The 25,368-nt window shown below is 44.9% G+C and overlaps 1 protein-coding gene across 2 annotated transcripts in view; it reads left to right on the forward strand.

The window, feature by feature from the left end:
* The first annotated feature begins 2,000 nt into the window (after positions 1–2,000).
* The window catches only part of ARFGAP3 (ADP ribosylation factor GTPase activating protein 3), a 94,733-nt gene continuing 71,365 nt past the window's right edge, over positions 2,001–25,368 (forward strand). For both annotated transcript variants that reach the window (XM_044281418.1, XM_044281420.1), the window contains exon 1: positions 2,001–2,155. In XM_044281418.1, coding sequence (XP_044137353.1) covers positions 2,087–2,155 — 69 coding nt within the window. In that variant the 5' untranslated portion in view covers positions 2,001–2,086. The remainder of the gene's footprint in view (positions 2,156–25,368) is intronic.

Raw genomic sequence — 25,368 nt, forward strand, 5'->3', positions numbered from 1 at the left:
AGACAGCAGCCGGTATGTTACATACAATGTGGTCTCCCCGTACTGATAGTAGCCGGTATGTTACATACAATGTGGTCTTCTTGTACAGTCTGCCACATGGGCACAGCAGTGTGAATGTAGCCTTAGGCTACCTGCACACGAACATTGTTTGTTTCCATGTCCATTCCGTTTTGTTTTTGCGGATAGGATGCGGACCCATTCATTTCAATAGGTCCACAAAAAATGTGTCCAGCACACCGCATGCTGTCTGCATCAGTATAACCATTCCATAGTCCCGCAAAAAAAAAACCACAATAGAACATGTCCTATTCTTGTCTGTTTTAGGCATTGTTACAATAAAACACCGACCATGGAGCAGCTGCAGCGGATCGCGGACCCATTCACTTTAATGGGTCTGCGATCCGCTCGTTCCGCAAAAGATAGGACATGTTCTATCTTTTTGCGGAATGGCAGCACGGGACGAAACCCCACGGAAGCCATGGGGTTCCATTCCGCGGACCCATTAAAGTGAATGGGTCCACATCTGTGATACAGAATGCCCACAGAACGGCGCCAGTATATTGCGGATCCGCAAACGCTGTCCGCAATACTGCAACGGGCAGCACAAGTTCGTATGCAGGAGGCTTTATGCCTCATACACACGAACGTTGCTTTGTTCCGCATCCGAGGCGCAGTTTTTGCAGCTTTAATTCACTTTAATGGGGCAGCAAAAGATGAGGACATCACTCTGTGTGCTGTCTGCATCCGTTACTCCGTTCCGTGGTCCGCCCCAAAAACTTAACCTGTCCTATTCTTGTCCGTTTTGCGGACAAAAACAGGCAGTCATATTAATGGCTGTCCGTGCCGTTCTGCAAATTGTGGAAAGCACACGGACGCCATCCGTGTTTTGCGGATCCGCAATTTGCGTACCGCAAAACACACAACGTTTGTGTGCATGTGGCCTTACCCATAGTAAATTCACAGCACTGCAGGCACGTCACACCGATCCACACAGGACCTACATTCTGATCCGATGCAGAGAAATCAAGTATTTTATTAATATGCAAATGAGTCTCAGTATACAATCCCATACGACCCCTCCCCCCAACATTAACTCTTACATGGCCTACATACAGACACTCTTTCTCGATACAATATTACCTGCCCCCCCTCCATACAATCTGACACCTTCCCCCTCCCATACAATCTGACACCTTCCCCCTCCCATACAATCTGACACCTTCCCCCTCCCATACAATCTGACACCTTCCCCCTCCCATACAATCTGACACCTTCCCCCTCCCATACAATCTGACACCTTCCCCCTCCCATACAATCTGACACCTTCCCCCTCCCATACAATCTGACACCTTCCCCCTCCCATACAATCTGACACCTTCCCCCTCCCATACAATCTGACACCTTCCCCCTCCCATACAATCTTACACCTTCCCCCTCCCATACAATCTTACACCTTCCCCCTCCCATACAATCTGACACCTTCCCCCCTCCCATACAATCTGACACCTTCCCCCCCCATACAATCTGACACCTTCCCCCTCCCATACAATCTTACACCTTCCCCCTCCCCCATACAATCTGACACCTTCCCCCCTCCCATACAATCTTACACCTTCCCCCCTCCCATACAATCTTACACCTTCCCCCCTCCCATACAATCTTACACCTTCCCCCCTCCCATACAATCTTACACCTTCCCCCTCCCATACAATCTTACACCTTCCCCCTCTATACAATATTACCTGCCCCCCCCCCCCCCTCCATACAATCTTACACCCCCCCCCCCCTCCCCTCCATACAATCTTACACCTTCCCCCCGCACACAATATTACAGGGCCCCCACCTTTGCTTACAATCTCCCTGCATACAGTTCCCCACACATGTACCTGCAGCACTGACAGACACTCTCTGAGTGATGAGCAGCCATCCATAACCCGATCTACAATCAGCATGAGCGCACGTGACAAGAGACTGTCACGTGACCGAGTGACGTTAGGAGGTCCAATCCGTGCATGTAGTTTAGCCGTTGACGTGGCCCTAGCTGTGTACGGCGCCGGCTGTTCGGTGTGTAGTCAGCGGAGGAATCATGAGTGAGCCTCACAAGCAGGACATTGCCGCCATCTTCAAGCGGCTCCGCTCTATCCCTACTAACAAGGTGAGTGCCCGGGACAGCTGGGACCTGACATGGACAGTCATGAGGGAGGCCGTCAGCTCTGTCACCTGTGTGGGGGCCGGGGGCGCCACAGGAAAAGTAGAGAGTTGTCAGCAAGAACGTAAAGTGAGCTGTGGGAGGGACTAACTTCTGTGTCACCTGAGCTATGGGGGTCCGACATCTGTGTCACCTGAGCTATGGTGGGGGGCAGACATCTGTGTCACCTGAGCTATGGTGGGGGGTGGGGGGGGGGGTGACATCTGTGTCACCTGAGCTATGGGGGTCCGACATCTGTGTCACCTGAGCTATGGGGGTTCGACATCTGTGTCACCTGAGCTATGGTGGGGGCAGACATCTGTGTCACCTGAGCTATGGGGGGGCTCACATCTGTGTCACCTGAGCTATGGTGGGGGCAGACATCTATGTCACCTGAGCTATGGGGGTCCGACATCTGTGTCACCTGAGCTATGGTGGGGGTCCGACATCTGTGTCACCTGAGCTATGGTGGGGGTCCGACATCTGTGTCACCTGAGCTATGGTGGGGGTCCGACATCTGTGTCACCTGAGCTATGGTGGGGGTCCGACATCTGTGTCACCTGAGCTATGGTGGGGGTCCGACATCTGTGTCACCTGAGCTATGGTGGGGGTCCGACATCTGTGTCACCTGAGCTATGGTGGGGGCAGACATCTGTGTCACCTGAGCTATGGTGGGGGGCAGACATCTGTGTCACCTGAGCTATGGTGGGGGGCAGACATCTATGTCACCTGAGCTATGGTGGGGGTCCGACATCTGTGTCACCTGAGCTATGGTGGGGGGCAGACATCTGTGTCACCTGAGCTATGGTGGGGGGCAGACATCTGTGTCACCTGAGCTATGGTGGGGGGCAGACATCTGTGTCACCTGAGCTATGGGGGTCCGACATCTGTGTCACCTGAGCTATGGGGGTTCGACATCTGTGTCACCAGAGCTATGGTGGGGGCAGACATCTGTGTCACCTGAGCTATGGGGGGGCTCACATCTGTGTCACCTGAGCTATGGTGGGGGCAGACATCTATGTCACCTGAGCTATGGGGGTCCGACATCTGTGTCACCTGAGCTATGGTGGGGGTCCGACATCTGTGTCACCTGAGCTATGGTGGGGGTCCGACATCTGTGTCACCTGAGCTATGGTGGGGGTCCGACATCTGTGTCACCTGAGCTATGGTGGGGGTCCGACATCTGTGTCACCTGAGCTATGGTGGGGGTCCGACATCTGTGTCACCTGAGCTATGGTGGGGGTCCGACATCTGTGTCACCTGAGCTATGGTGGGGGTCCGACATCTGTGTCACCTGAGCTATGGTGGGGGTCCGACATCTGTGTCACCTGAGCTATGGTGGGGGTCCGACATCTGTGTCACCTGAGCTATGGTGGGGGTCCGACATCTGTGTCACCTGAGCTATGGTGGGGGTCCGACATCTGTGTCACCTGAGCTATGGTGGGGGTCCGACATCTGTGTCACCTGAGCTATGGTGGGGGTCCGACATCTGTGTCACCTGAGCTATGGTGGGGGGCAGACATCTGTGTCACCTGAGCTATGGGGGGGCGACATCTGTGTCACCTGAGCTATGGGGGGCCGACATCTGTGTCACCTGAGCTATGGGGGGCCGACATCTGTGTCACCTGAGCTATGGGGGGCCGACATCTTTGTCACCTGAGCTATGGGGGAGCCGACATCTGTGTCACCTGAGCTATGGGGGGCCGACATCTGTGTCACCTGAGCTATGGGGGGCCGACATCTGTGTCACCTGAGCTATGGGGGGCCGACATCTGTATCACCTGAGCTATTGGGGGCGACATGTCTCACCTCTGCCTTTGGGGGGGGGGGGGGGGCTTCATCTTTGCATCCTGAGGATCTGGGGGGACCATGTCTGTAACCTGCCTGTGTGTCCCTGAGACCAGAAAGTCCTTCACATCCTCTTGGGTAATGGAAGTGCTCTTCAGGCAGTGGCCAGATAAGTTGGTGGCTGTGCCTTAGGCGTGTAGTTCACCGGGAGGCTGTGCTCCGCATTGGGAGTTGTATGATGATGCGCTGATGTTGGGTCACACGGTGAAGAACGGTGTAGTCTTCATGTGACACTTGGATTCAGTAGAGATTTCCTCCTCCACCATCTGTCACCTGCATTTACCTTCAGCATAACCCCTTCCTACCTCAGCCGCTGTCTAGTTTTTTAATTTTTATTTCCTACCTTTCAAATGCCGTAACTTTTTTATTGAGTATTATAGGAACATACTGTGTTGAGTGCCACATACACGTCATCTCTCGGGGTCGCGTCAGTTGATCACATAATCGGAGCCCTGAAGCGTTGTATTTGTGTACGCTTACGCTTCTGGGACATGTGAGCTAGTCACGTGATCGAGTCCTGGAGTGGTGATGATGGGAGTGGTTCTTCTCCCTGAGTCCTGGAGTGAGGATGTCTCATGCTGAGTAGATACATAATGAAGGGGTCAGCACACTTTTTTCACATTCGCGTTTTGGTTTCCGTTTGTGAGATCCGCTCAGGGATCTCACAAGTGGCCCAAAACGGATCAGTTTTGCCCTAATGCATTCTGAATGGATAAGGATCCGCTCAGAATGCATCAGTTTGCCTCCGATCAGTCTCCATTCCACTCTGGAGGCAGACACCAAAATGTCCGCCTGACGAAACTGATCCAAACGGATACGTCCTGACACACAATGTAAGTCAATGGGGACGGATCCGTTTTCTCTGACACAACAGAAAACGTATCCGTCCTCCATTGACTTTCAATGGAGTTCATGACGGAGCCGTCTTGGCTCTGTTAATACAACCGGATCCGTTGAGAACGGATGCATGCGGGTGCATTATCTGAACGGATCCCTCCATGATGGATCCGCACAAAACGCGAGTGTGAACGTAGCCTTTTACAACCTCAATTTTAAAAAAGTCCATCCGCTGTGTATAATGTAAAACGGCAGAATGCAGCGATTTACAAATCCCGTATTTTCTTCCCAGTAGATCATAGAACACATATCAGATGTAGAAAGTGAGATATTTAACCATTTCATGAAAAAAAAATAACTCATTTAGAACTTGGTGGCAGCAAAGCATCCAAAAAGTTGGGTCAGGTTCACACGTCAGTGTTTGGTCAGTGATTTCCATCAGTGATTTTGAGCCTAAACACAGAACAGGAGCAGATCTTTCCCTTAGACCTCATCTCTGCGGAGGCTCCACTCCTGGTTTTGGCTCACAGTCACTGACGTGTGAATGAGGCCTTACCAACCGGCTGGAAAAGTAAGTGGTACTTGTAAAAAATTAAATGAGTACCAGCTGACGTGAGCTCCCACGGTCCTGGCCACCAAGTCCAAGCACGGCCACCACTGATGGATTGCAAGGTGGTGGTAACCATGGAAACGAGCAGTGAATAATGCGATGGAAAAATGAATCCAGACAGCAAAGGAAGCAATATGGACAATAATACATTTCAAGTGGTTGATATTAACCGCTTCAGGACCAGGCCATTTTTCACCTTTGTGACCAGGCTTAATTTTGCAAATCTGAGATGTCATTTTATGTGCTAATAACTTTGGAATGCTTTTATTTATCCATCGTACTCGTACTTCATGTTAGGAGTAAATTTGGGACGATATTCTAAAAAATCCAAAATTTGGGCAAAAAAATAATTTTCTAAATTTTTAGTTCTACGCATTAAAGGCATATAGTGATACCTCATTAGCGTTTTTACTTAAGATTCCCTATATGTCTACTTTATGTTGGCATCATTTTAAAAATTACATTTTTTATTATTATTTTTTTTAGGATGTTAAAAGGCTCAGAATTTAAGAATCAATTTTTTAAATTTTCAAAACAGACTTTTTCAAGGACCGGCTCAGTTCTGAAGTCACTTCGAAGTTCCCACATAATAGTAACCACCCATAAATTACCTTTTTAGAAACTACGCCCCTCAAATTACTCAAAACTGGTTTCACAAACCGTTAACCCTTTAGGTGTTCCACAAGAATTAGATGAAAATGGAGGTAAAATGTACAATTTTCAGTTTTTGTGCAAATTTTTCCTTTAACACAGCAAGGTTTAACAGCAAAACAAAGCTCAGTATTTATTACCCTGATTCTGCAGTTTAGAAAAACACCCCATTTATGTTCGTAAACTGCTGTATGGGCACACGGCAGGGTTTAGAAGGAAAGGAGCAACATATGGTTTTTGGAGGTTATGGCTTCTGGGTGTCGTGTCATATTTGAAGGCACATTAAGGCACCCCTACAGAAGAAACCCCCCGAAAGTGACTCCATTTTGGAAACTACACCCCTCAAAGAATTTATTGAGGGGTTTACTGACCACTTTTACCTCAGCGGGTGTTGAAAATTTTTATTTTTTACAAGAAAAAGTCGCTCAAGTTCAAATTTTTCATTTTAACAAGGATAACTGGAGAACATGCACCCCATAAATTGTTACCCATTTTCTCCTGAATACAGCAACACCTCACATGTGGTCGTAAACTGCCGTATGAGCAGACGGCAGAATTGCATTTTCTAATGTGAAACTTGCCGAAATAGATTTTAAGGCCACAGCTTTTTTATTTTTTGGTTTATTAAGCCGTGTAGCGGCTCATTTCCTGTGGGATGGGCTGTAGTTTTTAATGGTACCATTTTTAGGTACATATGACTTTTTTCATCGCTTTTTATTAAATTTGTTCTGAGGTAAAGTGGGTTAATATTGTATTGTTATTGTATTGTTTTTTATTTTTTTTATTTATTTTTTATATGGGGTTCTCCATGTGGTATATTTGATAAGATACTTTTAACCCGTGGGTTGATACGGTTATGGTGATACCAAATTTATATTGTTTTATTTGTTCTACCACTTTTTTTTATCATAAAATCACTTTTTATTAAACTTGTATTTTTATTTTTTGCATCAGAGTGTGAGAGCTTGATTTTTTTATTTTTTTTGCAAGACAGGACTGTAAGTTTTACTGGTACAATATTGGGGTCAATATGACTTTTTGAGTGTTTTTTTTATTCCATTTTTTTTATTTTAGGAGGTGAAGCAAGCAAAAATTGCATTTCTGTCAGTGTTTATTTTTATTTTTTTATGGGGTTCTCCATGTGGTATAGTTGATATGATAATTTTATTCTGCGGGTTGATGCGGTTATGGCAGCACCTTGATGCGGTTATGGCAGCACCAAATTTGTATTGGTTTTTTCCTGTTCTACGACTTTGATATCATAAAATCACTTTTTAGTAAACTTTTTTTATTTATTTTTTGCATCACCAAAATCTAAGACCCATAACTTTTTTATTTTTCTGCAAACCTAGTTATAATGCAATATTAATGCAATATTTACTCCTTTTTTAATATTTTTTGACATTTTGTAGATTAATTGTATATTGTCTTATCATTGTGTTTTGGCATATGATTGTATACCAAGATGTTGCGGTTCAAATACAACAAAAAACGCATATGCGATTTTAAAACCGCATTAGAAACGCACTGAAACCGCATCATGCGAAAATGAGATTCCAATCCAGATTTTGTGGACTGCCCGGAGAGATATAAAAAGATAGACTAACCAGTTGGAGCGATCGCCAACAAGGGACCATTCTGGTCCCTTGCCGGCATTACTGGACTCTGCACTGTCCCTGACAGCGGCAGTGCAGGGGCAGAAGCTTTACCCTAAGTTCACACCTGAGCGTTTTACAGCGCGTTCAAACGCGCTGTAAAACGCTCAAGACATGAAAACCAATGCTTCCCTATGGGAATGGTTCACACAAGTACTTGAGCTTCTTTGGGGCGTTTTGACGCGCGTTTGTGGCCATAGGACACTGCAGTCAATCACACAAACGCGCGTCAAACGCGCGTTTACTATTACAAAGAACGCGCATAAAAACGCGCGTTTGAGAAACGCTCAGGTGTGAAAGCAGGGTTAATCCAAGCTCTTTGCAGCGCTTGGATTAAAGAGCTGCCAGAACTTTTATATACATGCTATCTGCACGGGGTATGTGCAGATAGCACCTATATAGCCGTATGGCAGTCGGGAACGGGTTAAGGACCACGCCATTTTTTGCAAATCTGACACTCGTCATTTCAATTTCTATACTTTTAACCCTTTCACCCCTGATGTTTTTTTTGTTTTCATTTTGTGCTCCCTGCCTTGAGGGCTTGTTTTTTGCAGGACAAGTTGTACTTTCCAACGCCACCATTTAATATTGCATATGATGTAGTGGGAAGCGGGAAAAAAATTCCAAATGGGGTGAAATTGCAAAAAAAAAAAGCAATTCCACCACAGTTTTACAGTTTTTTTTTTTTTTTTGATGTGCGATAAAACTGACCAGTTACTTTTATTCTACAGGTCAGTACGAATCCAGCGATACCTTTTATATGTATAGTTTTTCTTGCGTTTTGATAGTGATAAAAAAATGTTGAAAAGTTTTATTTTTTGTCGCCATATTGTGACCCCTATAACTTTTTTGTAATTATATGTACGGAGCTGTATGGGGCTCATTTTTTGGAGGTTGAGCTGAACTTGTCATTGATACCATTCTGTGGTGTGTATGACTTTTCGATCACTTTTTATTTAATTTTTTTGTAGAAAATGAAGCGACCAAAAACGGCGAATCGGCCATTTTGACGCTTTTTTCCGTTTTGCTGTTTGCCATATGGGGAATATATTTTTATACTATAGGCGTTTTCGCACATCGCGACAAACATGATGTGTGTGTGTTTTTTTTTAAATTTTTTTTTTAGTTCTTTTATTTTTATTTTGGGAAAAGAAGGGGAGTTTTATTTTTTACTTTTTTTTATAGTTCCCATAGGGAACTATAACAGTCGATCATCTGATTGCTATTATCATAGATGCATTTGCATTGGAGTCTATGATTATTTACTACTTTCCTATGGAGCCCTATTACAGGCATGAGCTCCATAGCAAAGACAGGGTCTACTTTTTATTTAATAGCCATTTTATATACTTTTATATTATTTTATATACTTATTTTATATACTTATATTATATTATTATTATATACTTATATTATTATATATACTATACTTATATTATTATATATATATTATATATACTTATATTATTTTATATACTTATAAGTATTTTTTATATACTTTTTATTTAATAGCCATTTCCCCCTTAGGGGCTAGAACCTGGGATTTTTTCATCCCTTGTCCTATTCACCCTGATATAGCTCTATTAGGGTGAATAGGACTTCACACTCTCCCTGCTGCCCCGGGCTTTGTGCACACAGCAGCAGGGAGATTACCATGGCAGCCAGGGCTTCAGGAGATTACCATGGCAGCAGGATTACACTGCTGGGGCTCCGATCTGAAGCTGCCACCAATGAGGAGGAGGGGGGAGGACCCTGTGGCCACTGCCGCCAATGATTTTAATACTGGGGGGGGGGCTGAGGGCGCACTGCGCCACCAAAGATAATTAACCTTTAGTACAGGAGGCGGGTGCCGGCAGCAGATCAGCGCAGCTCCCTGTCAGAGGCAGGGTGCTGACAATGTGATTCTGCTGCCGGCACCTGCCTCCTGTATTAAAAGTTAAAGACGACCTTTCATGGGTCCGGACTTTAAGTTAGCAGGCTACATAGAGCGGCGCCCAGGGATCTTCCTGCACTTACTATTATTCCTGGGCGCCGCTACGTTCGCCCGTTGTGGCCCAGTTTCCGTCTCCTGCTCCGTATGCTAATTACTACTATCGGAGGGATGGGGAGGAGACATCAGCTTCTCTCCTGGGCGTTCCTTCTCCCTGCTGTAGCACTGTCCAATCTCAGCTCAGAACGTCACATCCAGGGAGAAGAAACGCCCAGGAGAGAAGCTGATGTCTCCTCCCCATTGCTCCGATAGTAGTAATTAGCATACGGAGCAGGAGATGGTATTGGGGGCCACAACGGGCGAACGTAGCGGTGCCCAGGAATAATAGTAAGTGCAGGGAGATCCCTGGGTGGCGCTCTGTGTAGTCAACTACTTAAAGTCCGGACCCATGAAAAGTCCTCCTATCATTGGTGGTGCAGTGCGCCTGCCCCTCCTCCGCTCCTCTCTCTTTATTGGCAGCGCGGCACAGAAGGGAGGGAGAGAATGCTTCCTTCTCCTCTGTGCTGCTGAGGGATCATGAGCACGCTGATGTTCAGAGATACTAGACTGCGTATCCGGCATCTGAGGGGTTAAATGTTAGCGATCGGCATTACTGCTGGTTGCGGATATGAGCCGCGGGTGTCTGCTATAAGAAGCAGGCGGCTATGGCGCCCGCAGTACACGCGATCAGGCGCCATGTTTAAAGACCGGACCGATGATGTACATGTACGTCATTGGGCATGAAGGGGTTAAAATAGATAGTAATACCTCAGAAAATAGTTTTTACTTCACATTCCCCATATGTCTACTTCATGTTTGGTTCATTTTGTAAATTACATTTTCTTTTTTGGGACCTTTAGAAGGCTTAGAAGTTTAGAAGCAATTCTTAAAAGTTTTCAAGAAAATTTCTAAAACCCAATTTTTTAAGGACCAGTTAAGTTATGAAGTCAGTTTGTGAGGCTTACATATTAGAAACCACCCATTTTAGAAACGACACCCCTCAAGCTATTCAAAACTAATTTTACAAACTTTGTTAACCCTTTAGGTGTCCCACAAGAATTAAAGGAAAATGGAAATGAAATGTCAAAATTTCACTTTTTTTAGCACCTATATCTAGGGTTGTTGCGGGTAACATAGTAACATAGTACATAAGGCCGAAAAAAGACATTTGTCCATCCAGTTCGGCCTGTTATCCCGCAAGTTGATCCAGAGGAAGACCCCTCTCTAGTAGCTATAGCCTGTAATATTATTAAGCTCCAGAAATACATCCAGGCCCCTCTTGAATTCCTTTATTGTACTCACCATCACCACCTCCTCAGGCAGAGAGTTCCATATTCTCACTGCTCTTACCGTAAAGAATCCTTTTCTATGTTTGTGTACAAACCTTCTTTCCTCCAGGCGCAGAGGATGTCCCCTCGTCACAGTCACAGTCCTGGGGATAAATAGCTGATGGGATAGATCTCTGTACTGACCCTTGATATATTTATACATATTAATTAGATCTCCCCTCAGTCGTCTTTTTTCTAAAGTGAATAACTCTAATTTTGATAATCTTTCAGGGTACTGTAGTTGCCCCATTACAGTTATTACTTTAGTTGCCCTCCTCTGGACCTTCTCCAGCTCTGCTATGTCTGCCTTGTTTACAGGAGCCCAGAACTGTACACAGTACTCCATGTGTGGTCTGACTAGCGATTTGTAAAGTGGTAGGACTATGTTCTTATCACGGGAATCTATGCCCCTTCTGATGCAACCCATTATCTTATTGGCCTTGGCAGCAGCTGCCTGACACTGGTTTTTGCAGCTTAGTTTGCTGTTTATTAAAATTCCTAGATCCTTTTCCATGTCAGTGTTACCGAGTGTTTTACCATTTAGTATGTACGGGTGACTTGCATTTTTCCTTCCCATGTGCATAACTTTACATTTATCAGTGTTAAACCTCATCTGCCACTTATCTGCCCAAGCCTCCAGTCTATCCAGATCCCTCTGTAGTAGTATACTGTCCTCATCAGTGTAAATTACTTTACACAGTTTAGTGTCATCTGCGAAAATTGATACTTTACTATGCAAGCCTTCTACAAGATCATTAAGGGAGCATTCACACGACCGTGTTGGTTTTGCGGTCCGTAAATCACGGATCCGTGTGTTCCGTATGTCTTCAGTTATCTTTCCTTTTCCGTTCCGCAAGTCCGTATAATACGGACGTGGTGTTTCCGTGTGTCATCCGTTATTCACGGTCCGCAAAAAAAACGGATGGGTAATGAAATGGGGTTTCCTAGAATGTTTTCAGTCCAAGGGTCCGTTAAAAACGGATGACACACGGATGCATTTCCGTGTGCTATCTGTTTTTCACGGACCCAATGACTTTCTATGGGGCCACGGACTGCGATTTGCGGCCAAGTATAGGACATGTTCTAAAACACACGGAACGGACACACGGAACGGACAGCACACGGATGAGAATAAAAGGCATACCGCAATTTTCACGGACCCATAGAAATGAATGGGTCCATGCATTGTCCGTCAAAATTGCGGAACGGACACGGAAGAAAAACACGTTCGTGTGAATGCTCCCTAATAAATATATTGAAGAGAATAGGGCCCAATACTGACCCCTGAGGTACCCCACTAGTGACAGTGACCCAATCTGAGTGTGTACCGTTAATAACCACCCTCTGTTTTCTATCACTGAGCCAGTTACTTACCCACATACAGACGTTTTCTCCCAGTCCGTGCATTCTCATTTTATATACTAACCTTTTATGTGGTACAGTGTCAAATGCTTTGGAGAAGTCCAGATATACGACATCCATTGATTTGCCGCTGTCAAGTCTAGAACTTACCTCCTCATAGAAACTGATTAAATTAGTCTGACATGACCGATCCCTCACGAAGCCATGCTGATATGGCGTTATTTGCTTATTTCTGTTGAGATGCTCTAATATAGCATCTCTCAGAAAACCTTCAAACAGTTTACCCACAACAGATGTTAAACTTACCGGCCTATAGTTTCCAGGGTCTGTTTTTGGCCCCTTTTTGAATATTGGCACCACATATGCCATGCGCCAATCCTGTGGGACATTCCCTGTCAGTATAGAGTCTGCAAATATCAGAAATAAGGGTCTGGCTATGACATTACTTAATTCCTTTAGGATACGGGGGTGTATGTCATCCGGTCCTGGCGATTTGTCTATTTTAATCTTTTTAAGTCGCTGATGTACTTCTTCCTGGGTCAGACAGGACACTTTTAATGGGGAATTTATTTTTGCATTCTGCATGTCATCTGACAGTTTCTTTTCCTCAGTGAATACATTGGAGAAAAAAATATTTAACAGCTTTGCTTTCTCCTCATCGCTCTCTGCGACTTCCCCCTCATTACTCTTTAAAGGGCCGACACCTTCAGATTTATACTTTTTAACATTTATATAATTGAAGAATATTTTAGGGTTAGTTTTACTCTCTTTGGCAATTAATCTCTCGGTCTCTAGTTTGGCCGCTTTTATTTGTTTTTTACATGTTCTATTTTTTTCCTTATAGTTTTTCAGTGCTTCCGTGCTACCCTCCTGTTTCAGTGAATTATATGCTTTCTTTTTGTCATTTATTGCTTTCGTTACAGTTCTATTTATCCACATTGGTTTCTTTTTATTCCTTAACCTTTTATTACCATACGGTATGTACCTCTCACAATGAGATTTTAGGATGTTTTTAAAGATATCCCATTTTGTGGCTGTATTTTTATTTTTGAGGACTTTGTCCCAGTTAGTTTGGCCTATGGCCTCTCTTAGTTGGCTAAATTTAGCTTTTTTGAAGTTTGGTATTTTTGTTCCTCCCTGTAGAAACGCTCTTTTGAATGATAATTGGAAGGTTATTACTTTGTGGTCACTATTTCCCAGGTGTCCCCCAACCTGCACGTCTGTTGTTCTGTCAGGCCTATTGGTTAATACTAAGTCCAGTATGGCCGTCCCTCTAGTCGGGTCCTGAACCAGTTGGGAGAGGTAATTGTCTTTGGTTATTGCCAAGAACCTGTTTCCTTTATGAGATATACAAGTTTCAGTTTCCCAGTCTATATCTGGGTAGTTGAAGTCCCCCATAATAACCACCTCATTATGATTTGCCGCCTCGTCTATCTCGTTTAGTAATAGATTTTCTGTGGACTCTGGTATATTAGGTGGTTTATAGTAAACTCCTATTAGTAATTTATTGTTGTTTTTAGCTCCATGTATCTCTACCCACAGTGACTCCACATGTTCATGTCCCTCATTTATATCTTCGCGGAGTGTGGGCTTTAGACCGGACTTTACATAGAGGCAGACCCCTCCTCCTCTCCGGTTTTGCCGATCCTTTCTAAACAGACTGTAACCTTGTACATTAACCGCCCAGTCATAGCTATCATCCAGCCATGTCTCAGTTATTCCCACTATGTCATAGTTCTCCTCACACATCACTAATTCCAGTTCACCAGTTTTATTAGTCAGGCTTCTGGCATTAGTATACATACATTTGAGAGGTTTATGTATATTTTTTACCCTACACCTTTCCTTCTGAACTGTTCTAGTTCCTCCTTCCATTCCTCCCCCAGTCCCATTACTTTGCCCCCGGTCTCTATCTGCACTATCTTCCCGTCCTATAACGTAATTACCCTCCCCCCCAGTCCCTAGTTTAAACACTCCTCCAACCTTCTAGCCATCTTTCTCCCCAGCACAGCTGCCCCTTCCCCATTGAGGTGCAGCCCGTCCCTACAATAGAGCCTGTAGCCGATAGAAAAGTTGGCCCAGTTCTCCAGGAACCCAAACCCCTCCTTCCTACACCAGTTCTTGAGCCACTTGTTAATCTCCATAATCTCCCGCTGCCTTTCTTGTGTGGCTCGTGGTACAGGCAGTATTTCGGAAAATACTACCTTTGAGGTCCTTGCCCTCAGCTTTTGACCTAAATCCCTGAAATCATTTTTAAGGACTCTCCACCTACCTCTAACTTTGTCATTGGTTCCGATATGGACCATGACCGCTGGATCTTCTCCAGCCCCTCCCAGTAATCTGTCAACCCGATCCGCAATGTGTCGAACTCTAGCGCCAGGAAGACAGCACACTGTTCGGCGATCACGGTCTTTGTGACAGATTTCCCTATCTGTTCCCCTAATAATGGAGTCGCCCACTACCAGCACCTGTCTGGCCTGCCCTGCTCTCCTGGTTCCCTGCTTACTGGAGCTGACATTCCCCTGACTGGCAGAGGAAGTGTCTGGCTGCGGCAGTGCCATCCCTGGACTGACATCCCCCTCATCTGCCAAACGTGCAAACTTGTTGGGGTGTGTCAGATCAGGGCTAGCCTCCCTGGCACTCTTCCCTCTACCCCGCTTTCTAACTGTTACCCAGCTAGCTACCTCACTTTCCTCAGCCTCCTCTCTGTCACCCTCCCCCTCATCTACCCCAAAGAGTGCTTGCTCGGTGAGAAGCAAACTCTTTTGCAAATTATCAATGCCTCTCAGTGTTGCAACTTGCCCGTTTAGAGACTCGATTTGCGATTCCAAACGGGTTATTTGCTCACATCTAGAACAAAGATATGCACCCTTGAACTCCTGTTCCAGGACTGCATACATCATGCAAGATGTGCACTGGACTGCGTTGTAAATTGTGCAACACATACTAAATGGGGATTACAACAGTAAAAAAGTAAAACAGTATATATGATTCAGACCTAGACCCTCTCTGCTGTAGCCGAAGAGCTACGCTAAACCAAGCCAACAACACACAAGGAAATTATATCCAACCTTAGTTTCCAAACTCCTTTTCTTAAACTCCTTTTCCTTGTGTAAACTCCACTTAATAAGAAGGCCACTTAGTAGAGCAGGCCCCAGGAAGAGCAGGCTCTACAGAGTTTTAGTGGGTTAATTTATAGCACCTGGTTGCCCAGGGCACTCCCCTTAATTAAGCAGAGAAAAAAAAAAAAAAAAAAAAAGGTTTAAATGGCAGTACTAGAATACCAACACTTAACTTTCAATGATCTCTGCTGCAATCCACACTCAGCCACCTGCAATCACTCCCACAAAACCACACACAGCACTAGAACTCCTTGTTTTTTTAACTCCACTTAATAAGAAGCCCACTTAGTACAGCAAGCCCCAGGAAGAGCAGGCTCTACAGAGTTTTAGTGGGTTAATTTATAGCACCTGGTTGCCCAGGGCACTCCCCTTAATTAAGCAGAGAAAAAAAAAAACTATCGATACTTTTGTCCCGGTATCTATACGATACCGGGATTTCCGTTTTTTCGATACTAGGCTGCGCTTCTGCGCGGTCTAGTATCTCTGAACATGAACGCGCTGCTATCGACGCGCTCATGTTCTCTCAGCAGCACGGGGAGAAGGAAGCTGTCCTCCTCCTCCCTCCCCCCTGTGCTGCTGCCACCAATGAGAAGAGAGGGGCGGAGGAGGGGCGGGCGCACTGCGCCACCAATGATAGGACTATTCCCACACAGAGCGGCGCCCAGCGATGTCTCAGCACTCACCATTAGTCCTGGGCGCCGCTCCGTTCGCCCGCAGTGCCCCATTACTGTCTCCTCTCCTGCTCCACATGCTGATTACTATCAGAGCGATGGGGAGGAGACATCATCTTCACTAGTGGGCGTTCCTTCTCCTTGCGCTGCGATTGGACAGCGCTACAGCCACGGAGAAGGAACGCCCACTAGTGAAGATGATGTCTCCTCCCCATCGCTCTGATAGTAATCAGCATGTGGAGCAGGAGAGGAGACAGTAATGGGGCACTGCGGGCGAACGGAGCGGCGCCCAGGACTAATGGTGAGTGCTGAGACATCGCTGGGCGCCGCTCTGTGTAGCCTAATAGTGAAAGTCTGGAGTCCCATATAAAGTAGTCAGTCTTTAACACAATACAGGAGGCGGGTGCCGGCAGCAGAATCGCATTCCCAGCACCCTGCCCATGACAGGGAGCTGCGATCAGCGGCAGTTAACCCCTCAGGTGTGGCACCTAAGGGGTTAACTGCCGCTGATCTGCCAGTACCCGCCTCCTGTATAAAGGGGTAATTATCATTGGTGGTGCAGTGTGCCCCTCTCAACCCCCCCAGTATTAAAATCATTGGTGGTAGTGGGCACAGGGTCCTCTCCCCTGCCCCTCATTGGTGGTGCAGTGGCAGCTTCTGATCGGAGCCCCAGCTGTGTAAGCCTGGGGCTCCGATCGGTTACCATGGCAGCCAGGACGCTACAGAAGGTAACAGCACAAAGCACAGAGCAGCAGGGACAGTGTGAAGTCCTATTCACCCTGATAGAGGGATGAAAGATCCCAGGTTCTAGCCCCTAAGGGGGGAAATAGTTATTAAATAAAAAGTGTAAAAAAAAAATAAAGTAAAAAAAACCCCCCACCAAAATATGAAGTATAAATCACCCCCTTTTCCCAATTTCACATATAAAATATATAAATAATAAACATATTACATATCGCCATGTCAGAAAAGTCCAAACTATTAAAATATAAAAAAAAATCTAGGTGGTGAATGCCGGAACAGAAAAAAAAAAAAAAAAAAAATGCGCAATTCGCCATTTTTAAAAATGCGGCATGCACGTGGCTTTTTTGGTTTCTTTTTTTCGCGTGGTATCGAGTATCGCAATACTTTTTCATGGTATCGAAACCGAATAAAAAAATTTGCTATCGCAACAACTCTACCGATATCCAGAACGGAGCCCTGTGCACAGCTGCCTTCCATTCATTTTCTATGGGGCCGCTGCAAATAGCTGAGCACTGGCCCAGCTATTTTCCTTCGGGCCCATTGAAGTGAATGGGAGTGGTGGGGTGACAGGTCATGCGCGCTGCGCTCCCATTCACTTCTAAGGGGAGAGTGCTTGGTGGTGGCCGGACCAGAGTTCTCCAGCCACCACCTCGCCGTGCTCCGTTCCCGATATAGGTGCGGGTCCCTTTCTCTGCTGGCAGATTAGCACATACATGATGTGCCTGGTCTCTTCACATTATCTCTATATGCTCTTTGGATGTTTTATACTGATTATTAGTATTTTTATACTTTATCTGAAGGTGTTAAGGTACTATGGTGAGTTGTCACCCTGGGTCCTATGCTCACTTAAATCAAAAAGGACTCCTAAAATGATAATTTTATTAATTTTAAAAGGCCTGTATGTGGGGGTCTATCAATATAAATGTGAACGAAACAAAAAAAAAAAAGGATACAATATACATATACAAAAAACGGGGGAACAGGTATCCAGAACAAGTGGAAAAGAGCTAGGAAGGTACTAAGGAGGGAGAAGCTTTCTAGTGTCCCCTAGTGGTGGGGACCCTCCGTCCTCGTTCCTGGCCTGTATTCCCTTAGTTCACCCTGAGCAGATAAAAGGTATTGGTTTCCCAAACCCCGACGCGTTTACCTGCAAAAGGTTCTTCAGGGGGCCCATGTGGGAAAAGGGGGGAGGACACCCCCGGGTTGAGGGCTAGATGGGGCCTTGGCAAGGAAAGCTTCTCCCTCCTTAGTACCTTCCTAGCTCTTTTCCACTTGTTCTGGATACCTGTTCCCCCTTTTTTGTATATGTACAGGTCCTTCTCAAAAAATTAGCATATTGTGATAAAGTTCATTATTTTCTGTAATGTACTGATAAACATTAGACTTTCATATATTTTAGATTCATTACACACCAACTGAAGTAGTTCAAGCCTTTCATTGTTTTAATATTGATGATTTTGGCATACAGCTCATGAAAACCCAAAATTCCTATCTCAAAAAATTAGCATATCATTAAAAAGGTTCTCTAAACGAGGTATTAACCTAATCATCTGAATCAACTAATTAACTCTAAACACCTGCAAAAGATTCCTGAGGCTTTTGAAAACTCCCAGCCTGGTTCATTACTCCAAACCGCAATCATGGGTAAGACTGCCGACCTGACTGCTGTCCAGAAGGCCATCATTGACACCCTCAAGCAAGAGGGTAAGACACAGAAAGAAATTTCTGAGCTAATAGGCTGTTCCCAGAGTGCTGTATCAAGGCACCTCAGTGGGAAGTCTGTGGGAAGGAAAAAGTGTGGCAGAAAACGCTGCACAACGAGAAGAGGTGACTGGACCCTGAGGAAGATTGTGGAGAAGGACCGATTCCAGACCTTGGTGGACCTGCGGAAGCAGTGGACTGAGTCTGGAGTAGAAACATCCAGAGCCACCGTGTACAGGCGTGTGCAGGAAATGGGCTACAGGTGCCGCATTCCCCAGGTCAAGCCACTTTTGAACCAGAAACAGCGGCAGAAGCGCCTGATCTGGGCTACAGAGAAGCAGCACTGGACTGTTGCATGTCATTCGGAAATCAAGGTGCCAGAGTCTGGAGGAAGACTGGGGAGAGGGAAATGCCAAATGCCAAAGTCCAGTGTCAAGTACCCACAGTCAGTGATGGTCTGGGGTGCCATGTCAGCTGCTGGTGTTGGTCCACTGTGTTTTATCAAGGGCAGGGTCAATGCAGCTAGCTATCAGGAGATTTTGGAGCACTTCATGCTTCCATCTGCTGAAAAGCTTTATGGAGATGAAGATTTCATTTTTCAGCACGACCTGGCACCTGCTCACAGTGCCAAAACCACTGGTAAATGGTTTACTGACCATGGTATTACTGTGCTCAATTGGCCTACCAACTCTCCTGACCTGAACCCCATAGAGAATCTGTGGGATATTGGGAAGAGAAAGTTGAGAGACGCAAGACCCAACACTCTGGATGAGCTTAAGGCCGCTATCGAAGCATCCTGGGCCTCCATAACACCTCAGCAGTGCCACAGGCTGATTGCCTCCATGCCACGCCGCATTGAAGCAGTCATTTCTGCAAAAGGATTCCCGACCAAGTATTGAGTGCATAACTGAACATAAGTATTTGAAGGTTGACTTTTTTTGTATTAAAAACACTTTTCTTTTATTGGTCGGATGAAATATGCTAATTTTTTGAGATAGGAATTTTGGGTTTTCATGAGCTGTATGCCAAAATCATCAATATTAAAACAATAAAAGGCTTGAACTACTTCAGTTGGTGTGTAATGAATCTAAAATATATGAAAGTCTAATGTTTATCAGTACATTACATAAAATAATGAACTTTATCACAATATGCTAATTTTTTGAGAAGGACCTGTATATTGTATCCTTTTTTTTTTTTTTTGAGTTTTGTTCACATTTATATTGATAGACCCCCACGGGCCTTTTAAAATTAATAAATAAAATTAGCATTTTTTTTTATTTAAGTAAGCATTTATTTTTATACTTTCTCTGTCTCTTTTCATTATCTCTGTCTGCTCTGTGGATGTTTTAGGGTCCATTCACACGTCCGCAAAAGGGTCTGCACCTGTTCCGCAAGGAAAGTAAAAAAAATCTAAGTCAAGTTTCCAATGCAAATGATAGGAAAAAAACTGATGCAGATGACAATCTTGTGTGCCTCCGTGTTTTTTCACGGACCCATTGACTTGAATGGGTCAGCGAACCATTGTCCGTGAAAAAAATAGGACATGCCATATTTTTTTCACGGACTGGAAATACGGCTCACGGACGCGGATGACAAACAGTGCAGTAGCCGAGTTTTCCACGGACCCATTGAAAGTCAATGGTTCCGCAGAAAATCGAGGAAAACGGAACAACGGACACAACAACGGTCGTGTGCATGAGGCCTAAATCTCGCAGGCACAGTGAGGAAGCTGGCAGACTGCGAGCATACGTCACTCAATTCTTGTGGAACACCTAAATGGTTAACAAAGTTTGTAAAATCAGTTTTGAGTAGCTTGAGGGGTGTAGTTTCTACAATGGGGTCATGGCGTTCTTAAAAAGTTTGTTTTGGAAATTTTCTTAAAAATTTTAAGAATTGCTTCTAAAATTCAAAGCCTTCTAACGTCCTAAAAAATAAAATGACATTTGCATCGATGTAGTCCAACAAATCTGAAGTAGTCCAGTTGGGGTATCTGCAAAAAAGAACAGACAGAAAAATAAATAAAAATATATAAAAAAAATATATAAAAAATTCCCACAAAAAATATGTATTTTAATCAGGGGCCACTTTTATGCGTCTTAAATTGAAACTATCAAAAATGTGCCCTGCTGGAGCCTAGAAAAATGTTATTTTAGGCCACGGGAGTACGAGCCCCAAACATTAGGCATTCACCGGACAGAAAAGAACGAGAGATTATGTGGCTGGAGGCGCATTAGGAGGTCAGCGGATAACAATTATTCCGATAGCGTTTGTCCCTCTGTATAGCTGCGGTATCTCAGCAGAACCGCACACAAATGCTGCACAATACAAATGCACTATATAGAAATTATATTCTATGGATATCACACCCCTGCCTCAATCAGATTTTTTTGGGGGGCAACTGGTATATCACACCAGTTGCAATTAGTTGTTCCAATAGCATTTGTCCTTCTGTATAGCTGCGGTATCTCACAAGAACCGCACACAACTGCTGCACAATACAAATGCACTATAATATGCTTTCTATGTTAGAAAGTATATTATAAGTATATTACACCCCTCAGTATGTCACACCTATCGATAGCACACCTATACTAGTCCTTACTTTTGTGGCCCTATTAGCTAGCGTTTGGTGTCTCTATACTCTCTAATAGTCTGTCCCTGCTCCACACAGCAACCTCTTCCTACACTGGCAAAAAACTGAATGTAAAATGGCGGCCAGATCAGGTTTATTTATAAGGTAGGGGGTATGTCCATGTGCTGAAACTTCTCAATTGGCTGTCCTGTCCCACCTGATGGATGTGTCATGAGTGAACGTTCAACATGTTCGGCAGATCGTAAACACTTGAAGTTCGCCGCGAACTGCAAGGCCATCACTAGTGGTGATGGCCCCCGGCCCTCACTAAGCGCCTCTGTCATTAGCAATGAAATTCATGGTATAGCAGAAGTCTTAGGCTGGGTTCACACGGGCATTGTGGGGAAAATGCGTGATTTTTCCGCGCGAGTGCGAAGCGTTTTAGTGCGTTTTGCACGTTATAAAAATCGTTATGTTTGGTACCCAGACCCGAACTTCTTCACAGAAGTTTGGGTTAGGTGTTGTGTAGATTTTATTTTTTTCCCTTATAACATGGTTATAAGGAAAAATAATAGCATTCTTAATACAGAATGCTATGTAAATTAGGGATGGAGGGGTTAAAAAAAAAAAAATACTCACCTCATCCACTTGTTCGCGCAGCCCGGATCGTCTTTGAAGATCTGGGAGGAAAAGGACCTTTGGTGACGTCGCTGCGCTCATCACATGGTCCATCACCATGATGAGCGCAGTGACGTCATCAAAGGTTCTTTTCCTCCCAGGTCCTCAAAGAAGAAGAAAGACGACGATCCTGGCTGCGCGAACAAGTGGATGAGGTGAGTTTAATTATTATTATTTTTTAACCCCTCCAGTGCTATTGTACTATGCATTCTGTATTCAGAATGCTATTATTTTCCCTTATAATCATGTTATAAGGGAAAATAATAATGATCGGGTCCCCATCCCGATCGTCTCCTAGCAACCATGCATGAAAATGTCACCGCATCCGCACTTGCTTGTGGATGCTTGCGATTTTCATGCAGCCCCATTCACTTCTATGGGGTCTGCGTTGCGCGAATAACGCACAATATAGAGCATGCTACGATTTTCACGCAACGCACATGTGATGCGTGAAAATCACCGCTCATGTGCACAGCCCCATTGAAGTGAATGGGTCCGGATTCAGTGCGGGTGCAATGCGTCCACCTCACACATTGCACCCGTGCGGAATTATTGCCCGTGTGAAAGGGGCCTTAGGCTTCCTGCCCGACCATTTTCCTTCTGTAACATGTAGGCCACAAGCCACTATGACCATACGATGCAATGATCGTCATTGCGCCTGAACAACTTGTCTGCGGTCTACACGTTTAAAAAGGAGGGGCCATGGCTGCATAGGGGGATTGGACGTAGGTAAGTATCGCATTATACTGTAAGGGGGCCACTATGGGGCAATATACTTTGAAGGGGCCACTATGGGGGAGGATTATACTGTGAGGGGCTATTATGGTGCACATATTACTGTGAGTGGGCCACTATGAGGTTATTATTTATATTAGAAGGGAATATTAATATAAGGAGCATCAGGGGTATATGAAATTAGGAGGGATCGGGTTTGACAATATCCCAAATATTCCTACAATAACAATATTAAGAAATGTATTGTGATAAATACACATTTAAAAGAAAGAACACTTGGGTCACACACACAGACACCCACAAACACAAGGACACATACACGCACTGGGACAGACAAACGCATCCAGGGGGATACATACAGGGACATACACATGGACATGCCTTTTATCGATACTAGGCTGTTCTACTGCGCAGTCTAGCATCACAGAACATGAGCGCGCTTATGGTCCCCTCAGCAGCACAGGGGAGGAGTCACTCTCTCCCTCCCCCCTGTGCCACTGCCACCCTATGGGGTTAACTGCCGCTGATCGCAGCTCCCAGCTATGTGATTCCCCTCCTCCTCACTGGTGGTACAGTGGCAGCTTCTGATCGGAGCCCCAGCTGTGTAATCCTGGGGCTCCGATCGGTTACCATGGCAGACCAGGACACTACCGAAGCCCTGGCTGCCATGGTAATCTCCCTGCTGCTGTGTGTACTATGCACAGGGCAGCAGGGAGAGTGTGAGGATCCTATTCACCCTGATAGAGCTCTATCAGGGTGAATAGACAAGGGATTAAAAGATCCCAGGTTCTAGCCGCTAAGGGGGGGAAATAGTTAATAAATAAACAATAAAATAAAAAAAGTTTAACAAAACCCACCAAATTATTAAGTATAAATCACCCCCTTTCCGAATTTTACATATAAAATATATAAACAATAAATAAACATATCGTATACCGCCACGTCCGAAAAGTCCAAACTATTAAAATATATAAAAAAATCTCCTATGCTGTGAAAGCCGGAACAGAAAAAAAATAACTAAAAACTGTCCAATTCGCCATTTTCTTAAATGCGGAATGCATGCGGCTTTTTTAGCATTTTTTATTTTTTTTTGCGTGGTATCGAATATTACAATACTTTTTTATGGTATAGAAATCTAATCAAAATTTTGGTATCGCAACAACCCTAACAGGGACGCACACGCATACACACACACACACACACAGGGACACGCATACACACACACACACAGGGACACGCATACACACACACACAGGGACACGCATACACACACACACACAGGGACACGCATACACACACACACACAGGGACACGCATACACACACACACACAGGGACACGCATACACACACACACACAGGGACACGCATACACACAGGGACACGCATACACACACACACAGGGACACGCATACACCCAACAGACACGCATAACCAGGCGACACCGCATACACACACACACAGGGACACGCATACACACACACAGGGACACGCATACATACACACAGGGACACGCATACATACACACAGGGACACGCATACACACACACACACAGGGACATATATACATACAGGGACACACACACACAGGGACATATATACATACATACACACACAGGGACACGCATACACACACACAGGGACACTCGCCTACACACACACAGGGACACGCATATACACACACACACACAGGGACATATATACATACAGGGACACACACACACACAGGGACATATATACATACAGGGACACACACAGGGACATATATACATACATACACACACAGGGACACGCATACACACACACAGGGACACGCATACACACACACAGGGACACGCATACACACACACACACACAGGGACACGCATACACACATCACACACAGGGACACGCATACACACACACACACAGGGACACGCGCACACACACACACACAGGGACACGCATACACACACACACATACACACAGGGACACACATACACACATACAGGGACACGCATACACATACACACAGGGACATATATACATACACACAGTGACACACACACAGGGACACACATACATACATACATACATACAGGGACACATGCATACAGTACAGACCAAAAGTTTGGACACACCTTCTCATTCAAAGAGTTTTCTTTATTTCCATGACTATGAAAATTGTAGATTCACACTGAAGGCATCAAAACTATGAATTAACACATGTGGAATTATATACATAACAAAAAAGTGTGAAATAACTGAAAATATGTCCTATTCTAGGTTCTTCAAAGTAGCCACCTTTTGCTTTGATTACTGCTTTGCACACTCTTGGCATTTTCTTGAGGAGCTTCAAGAGGTAGTCACCTGAAATGCTCTTCACTTCACAGGTGTGCCCTGTCAGGTTTAATAAGTGGGATTTCTTGCCTTATAAATGGGGTTGGGACCATCAGTTGCCTTGTGGAGAAGTCAGGTGGATACACAGCTGATAGTCCTACTGAATAGACTGTTAGAATTTGTATTATGGCAAGAAAAAAGCAGCTAAGTAAAGAAAAAACGAGTGGCCATCATTACTTTAAGAAATGAAGGTCAGTCAGTCCGAAAAATTGGGAAAACTTGTCCCAAAGAGCAGTCACAAAAACCATCAAGCGCTACAAAGAAACTGGCTCACATGCAGGACCGCCCCAGGAAAGGAAGACCAAGAGTCACCTCT

Source organism: Bufo gargarizans, chromosome 2, assembly GCF_014858855.1.
Source record: "Bufo gargarizans isolate SCDJY-AF-19 chromosome 2, ASM1485885v1, whole genome shotgun sequence".
Classification (NCBI taxonomy): Eukaryota; Metazoa; Chordata; class Amphibia; order Anura; family Bufonidae; genus Bufo; species Bufo gargarizans.